Source organism: Juglans regia, chromosome 7, assembly GCF_001411555.2.
Source record: "Juglans regia cultivar Chandler chromosome 7, Walnut 2.0, whole genome shotgun sequence".
Taxonomy (NCBI): domain Eukaryota; kingdom Viridiplantae; phylum Streptophyta; class Magnoliopsida; order Fagales; family Juglandaceae; genus Juglans; species Juglans regia.
This window is the reverse complement of record NC_049907.1, coordinates 44,617,148-44,623,910: the sequence shown is the minus strand read 5'-3', so window position 1 is coordinate 44,623,910 and position 6,763 is coordinate 44,617,148. Positions and strand designations below refer to the sequence as shown.

At 33.1% G+C, this 6,763-nt stretch overlaps 1 protein-coding gene and 1 non-coding gene across 2 annotated transcripts; both read right to left on the bottom strand.

Moving 5' to 3' along the window:
- Nucleotides 1-736: 736 nt before the first annotated feature.
- On the bottom strand, nt 737-884 carry LOC118349121. Its single transcript, XR_004802112.1, has one exon. It is a non-coding gene; the product is annotated as a small nucleolar RNA snoR135 (small nucleolar RNA).
- A 928-nt stretch (nt 885-1,812) lies between these two features.
- On the bottom strand, nt 1,813-5,660 carry LOC108981956 (profilin-3). Its single transcript, XM_018953218.2, has 3 exons — nt 5,355-5,660; nt 4,116-4,253; nt 1,813-2,198 (listed from the first exon to the last, which is right to left on the bottom strand). The coding sequence occupies exons 1-3, from the start codon at nt 5,475-5,477 to the stop codon at nt 2,064-2,066; spliced, it is 396 nt and encodes a 131-aa protein (XP_018808763.1). The 5' UTR covers nt 5,478-5,660; the 3' UTR covers nt 1,813-2,063.
- Nucleotides 5,661-6,763: the final 1,103 nt, after the last annotated feature.

Genomic DNA, 6,763 nt, shown 5'->3' with positions numbered 1-6,763 from the left:
ATTAATTGATTTGAGTTCAATATTCTCTAAATCCTAGAAAAACACCTAAATCACACTCTCTTCAGATTCAAATTTAGTTAAATTTACGTAACCATCATCAGTGCATCATCTCGGTGGAATGTAATCTGTATCTAAACTTTCCTACTCAAAACGAGGAAATTTCGCGGAGGCTTAAAATGCCGAATAAAAAGCCAATATGCATAGCACATTTGTGGAGGCTCGCAGACATATGTATATATGCCTACACATTCCACTTTTTGGTCCGTCAAAACTCATTTGGGTTCATTAAAAATTTTCTGCTCATTTCGGCTCGCCACTGAAAGGATCAACCCACAAAAAAAAAATATTTTCTTTCCTTTTCTTTTTCTTTTTTTTGGGGTAGTTCAGTTCTGACACTAATTTTCCAAATGTATTTTAAAAAGGAATTTAAGGCTTTTTTTGGTTTCTCCAATATTATCAACTCATCATTATAATTTTTTTAAATCTCAATATAAAATATAATAAACAATTTAATTTTTTCAAATCTCAAAATAATAATAATATTAAAAAATAATATTCTAACAATATTTTATCATCTCAATTCAACTCAACTCAATTCATTTCAACATCCAAACACAACCTAAAGCACCATGGTTGAAGAAATTTTTGCTTTATCATAATAACAACGCATAATATTAACAAGAAGATTATCCATTGCGTTTGACACAAAAAAAAAAAAAAAGGAGGATAAAAAAGGCGATGTGGGGAAGATGATTGTTGAAAATTTCAATGGTTCAAATGAAATACAACTGCCCACCTTCCCCAGATGGATCTTGCAGGGAACTCTTTCGGAAACAGAGTGCACTGGTCACAGCACTACGCCGATACACACAAATCCCTGCTCTGCTCTGTGTAGCAATAAGATTTATTTAGGGTTTCCTTTAAAAATCAGATCTAATCGATAAAAACTAACAGCAACCAAACAAAATGACAAGAAGAAGAGAGATGCCATAGAAAAGAAAGAGGTGAGAAACAGAATCTAATACTGGCTTCAGACTCTGTGGGAGGTGCAGCAGCGACTTGTTTACTTATATAGAGGTAAGAGAGCAGACGATGACTAGGGTTTTGCTCACAAAGTTTCCGAACAATAATTACTAAAGTACCCTTTTTTGGATATCGAGTGGGTCATGGGCTTTAAACTGGAGCGAAAACTTTGGCCCAACGTACCTTAGTCCTTTCAATAATAGTAGACATACCACAATGTTACGACTCATTTTACAATTATCCAATACAAATATGCCACTTCATTAAGATTTGTTTTAATTTTACAAAAATACCCTTGAGAAGTTGTAAGTTAATCATTTTCTCTTTTATAGATGGATTGAAGTAATTTTTTTTGAGAAATTCTATTTCTAAGTCTGTGTGGATAACACTTAGTAAAACGCTTATATGACATAATTTGATTTGAAATAAAAATTTTAAAATTTAAATCTTACAAATTAAATCTTACTATATAAGTGATATGGACAGTATGTTCTAGACTTGCAAATAGAATTACTCTTTCCTACAATCAAATTTGGAGTCGGGCAGATACTAAGTTTTATTGAAGGGTGATTATCTATCCGATCTAGCCATGAAACAACAAGAAATAAGCTTCATTATCTCAAGAGAGACTACCCATATCACCAATGAATAATGTTAAGTACAAGCTTTATTATCAAGAATTAGGTGATTTTTCTCCAAATGCAAACTTCTGGTGTTTGAAAAATGTTATTGATACCTCAGTTGCAGACGACTTCACTGTCTTCCTATAACTAAGGGTGCTATAATATCTAACTAAATCAATACTCTGTTTCATAACAAGCCGAAGTACTATTCTAAACTACCAGTTTAAGAGTCCAAATCATATCGTCATATAGAAGAAAGAAATACAAGGGTATTTTAATAACATTTAAAAGACAGACTCAATAGGAGCAAAACGGGAATGGATACAAGGGTATTTTTAGCAACAACTCCACTGCCAGTCCATGAAAACGCAAGCCCAAAACCAAATATCACAATAGGAAAACCTTGATGATTTGACCCTACAGGCCCTGTTCAACCAGATAATCCCCCAACCTCTCAACAATCATGTTACACTGTCCAGGAGTCAAAGGTTCATCGTATATTCCAAAAATCAAAGCTTGGCCGGTTTTTTTCACAGTGATGCCACCGGCACCCTGCAAAATGAGAGACAGCATACCACTTATTTAGAATGCTATTACTTAGTACTTTCAAATTGATTCAACAACCACATAATTCAATACTATCAAATGAACCAAAAATAATACATGAATATTAGCAGTCGTCCCTCAACTAATATTTCGGCATCGTTTGTTTTCATAATTTCTCTCAACTCATTTCATCTATTTATTATAATTTTTTCAAATTATCACACAAAATAAAATAAACAATTTAATTTTTTCAAATTTCACAATAAAAATTTGAAACTAGCATCCTTCACAAGGAACCCAATTTGTGACAGACATTTGATACGCACTAATGAATGGGTCCGGGCACCCTCACCGAGACTGATTATGCAAATTTCATAATCAAAGGAAAATGAAAAGGCAATCATTCACAAGGGAAAACGAAAAGTCATACAGCCTGTATGATACAAGACATGATTACAGATCAAAAAATGCACAATAACAGCTCATTGGTTGAAAAAACTTGTGGTAAGCTTAGGCCTAGTTTGTTTTGGGAAAACTTTTCATCTCATCTCATCTCATCTCATCATTACAACTTTCCCAACTTCCAATACAAAATAAAATAAACAATTCAACTTTTTCAAATCTCAAAATAAAAATAATATTAAAAAATATACTCTAACAATATTTTATTCAACTTTTTAACTTTAATCTCATCTCATCTCATCTCAACTTTTTAACTTTAATAATACTAGAAGTCAAGGAAATTTGGCTTCCATGGGTTGGTTTCTCTGTGCACGCGAGAGGCTGTTGTCGGTACGGAGTAGAGAAGTGTGAACAAAGATTACTAAGGATTATTGCAGATGGCCCCACTCGTGATACTCACGAGCTCTGTTATTTTTTTTCAAAGGCTAGCCAGGTACAAGGTTCATAATGACCTTTGAATAAGAAGATAAAGCCGTTGACTGTATCATTCGTGAAATTAATAGGTAGATTCCAAATTTAAGAATTTTGAAGTCAAAAGGTGAACAACTACGATGCCGAGTAATTATCGCAAGGAGCATATAAGAATTATTATAGCATCAACCACATATTGAAACATCATTGTTCGCTTCAATAAATGAAAACAGAATATTAGGAAAGAGGTTTTATCAATAAGGTTTCACAAATATCCAGTATGTATTAAACCAGCAACTGGTATTGGGGCAAAGGTAGAGTAGAGAAATCCAGGACATGAAGATGTATGAGAACAGAGAACCCCATAAGGGTCGAATCCCCAAAGCACAAGAAAGATATCTACATTAAAAAGATGTTCAAAGATACTAGAGTAAATATCAACTAAGAATTGGCTACGAAGTAATGCACCAAGGAAGTTTATGTGGGCGATATCAAAGTCTATGTTGGGGATCTCAAGAATGTTTGTGTCACATACTTGGCATGTTAACATATATGGAAACATGTAACATGCCCTTCACTAGGATGCCCCTAACACTCTAAGATATAATATTTTTTATTGGCATCGGTTGTTTGGAACGAAGTTCCGACTAATCCCGGGGATGCATAGGCTCTTGGTAAGGAGTTTCACACAAGTACACTTCGGGAAATTCAATGGAAAACTCTCACAGTCTGATGGCCCCTAGAAATTGTTTGCACCCAAGGGTTTGAACCTTAGATCTAGAAGTAGCATACAACCAAGACCAAGACTCTTGTCACACGAGGCAACCTCTAGGGGTAATATATCGTAAATAAATGTACAAGAATAATTCAAAAGAAGAAAAAAGAAAAGAACAACGGAGCTTAAAACACCTTTCCACAAATAACACTTACTACATTAAGATCAACATTAGAAACAGGGACAATTCTATTATCAATAATTTGACCAATGTATTAGAAACATTGAACAAAAAGAAAAGTAAAAAGGAGGAGAATTGATAGAGCTTAAAAAACCTTCTTCCCACGAATAACAGCTCCAGCCTCTCCCTGGATGACCATGTATTTTGTGCCGCCAAGGTGCAACCCAGTTGGGGCAAGAGAGCCAGGTTCATCAAAATCTTTCATGATCGCTGCAATTTCTTCCGGCTTAAACTGCATATAAAGAGGCAAAGTAACCTTAATACCAGTGCTCCCCACAACATCTAGCACCAAATATAAGGGAAAAGAAAGCAAATCTCAAAGTAAAAAAAGTGTTTGAAATGTGAAGGCCACTTGGTCTCAGTTATAAAACGCTATCATGCTAAAGTTACTCAAAGATATTGATGCAGTAATAATAAATGAAGGCTCAAATAGTACAAATGAATATGTCATTTTGAATCATAAATAAAATTTTCCTACATCCATGTCACAATCCAATTCATATAGACAAGCTATGATGAATGTTTTTTCATTTACTAACAAAAAAAATAAGTTTTTTCGTGGATAGCTTTCTAGTCCGTTTTAAACAATTAGTTGAGACTTGAGACCAGTATGCTGCCATAATGTAGTGAACCTACCGTTTTCATCTCAAAACAAAATAATCACCAAATTTATTAATTTCACCAAATGAGTCTGCATGTGATTTCATTACAAACCAACCGCCAATAAATGCCTGTCCTAGTGCATTTGATGCAATCATTTAATGTGATGATCCATACAGCTGATCTCAGTACAGCGGTTATCTAACTTTAGACAATCTATTCATTTATCACACGAATCAATACAATATAAGAACAATTACATCTAATAATTTCTTCTCCATCCTAAGTATTATCGGAAACCAAAGAGAGCTCAAACGCATTTCACGAAATATCCGAGTCCAAAACCAGCACTCGAAAGGAAGTTATATACTGGCATTCAAATCATAAAAATTTCACCAAATGTATTATAGAACAACAGATCCTCTAAAAACAATCAGAAATTCGGCGGATCAAACAAAACCTTAAAAAGGTGAAAAGAAGAAAGAAGAAGACTCTATTTGACGCGGTATAAACATCTCCGCAAAGAGAATTTTGCACGGAAACAAACAGAGCCAAGTGAGAGAATCCACCAACAGATCAATCAGACATGCTAAAAACGATAAAAATTAGAAAAATTATATCACAGAAGAATCGAAAAACTAAACAACTAGATCTAAAGGGTTAGGAAAAAATAGTGGAAAACTAAACTAACAAGTTGATTGATAACATGAAAATGGAAGCTAGAAGAGACGACCTGAGGGAAGCTGGAGCTCTGTGCCCAGACACTGCCATCGTGGCCGATGATGGCTGCTGCGGTGAGATGCTGGCCGTCGATCTCGCACATCAGGTGCTCATCAACGTACGTTTGCCACGACATCTTGATTTTCTTCGCTTGTTCTTATTTTCCGACCCTGTTTTCCCAATAATCTCGTCCTAATATCGGCCTCTGAAAATTTTCGGGTTCAAAGAAGACAGGTATAAATACTATTAAATAGTATTAAATAGTAGCCGAGCGAGAGATTAGCGTCCTGCATCGGCCCATTGGGAAGACCGTTATGATGCGGAGACGGTGATGTGCTCTGAGCCGTGCATTCAACGCATGATTGAATGAGTGCCGTTCATGTTCGGAAATAGAAGAGTGGTTCATGTATAGGCTTCGGACCGTACAGATAGACATGTGGCAGTTTTTGTTTTTTAATTTCTTATAATGATACACTTACAAATATTCTTATAATTATTTTAAAATTTATTTTATAATCAGTTAATATAATTATATCATTTCAAAAAAAATTAATTTTAAAAGTTATAAAATAATTATAAATTTTTAACTTTTCTTTCTTTCCACATCTTCTTCTTGTATTCTAAGTTCTTAAATTTTTATATTATATAAAGAAATATAATAGGTGTCTATCTACTATATCTCTATTTTTAAAATATTTAAAATAAATACAAAAATATTAAAAAATATATTTAAATGATATAGAAAAAGAATAGATAAGTTGATTTATGATATATTATAAAAATAAGAATTTAAAATAAAAATAAATAAATTTTAATGATATATTTTAAAGAACAAGATAAATAAATAATTGGAATATAATAAGTGTTAAAAGTGGATCCCACGTAGCACGTGATGTTCACAACATGCCTCCCGTGAGTCCCATGGTAAATGGTATGTTTGATCAATGATGATGGCTTCATCTTAGAGCAATGGCATTGGAATGGCAATTTATTTTAGTCAGCCAGGTTTTACCAAAGTTATCCTCATTTTCATCTACATTGGAATAGGCAAACTTGACTTTAGTTATAGTGGTTCGACATATTTGTTGAGAAGTGTCTGTTAGGCAAATATTATAAGATTTTTATTCTCTTTGGTTTTGATTATTGAACATTAATTTTATTTTCTTGAAGATCTTGATAGTTTTGATGTATAGATTGTTGGAGATCATGAACATGAAATAAAATAAAAATATTTAAAAATCAAAAAAAGTATTTAAGAATAAATAAAAAAGATTCATTAAAAAAGTTGATAAAAACTTAAGAAATAATAATATTTTATTATTATTACAGTGTGAAATAGCTAATCGAACATAGAGTTAAGTTTTGAGTGATTTGGCAAAACTAAAAGAAGTGATGACATGTACATCCAAATTTTCAGTGGTT

Excerpts from the sequence above, each read along its gene's own strand:
- LOC108981956 (XM_018953218.2), bottom strand. The coding sequence starts at position 5,477 with ATGTCGTGGCAAACGTACGTTGATGAGCACCTGATGTGCGAGATCGAC. Across the intron at positions 4,254-5,354 it reads AGAGCTCCAGCTTCCCTCAG|TTTAAGCCGGAAGAAATTGC; the intron begins GTCGTCTCTTCT and ends CTTTATATGCAG. Across the intron at positions 2,199-4,115 it reads CTGTTATTCGTGGGAAGAAG|GGTGCCGGTGGCATCACTGT; the intron begins GTTTTTTAAGCT and ends CTCATTTTGCAG.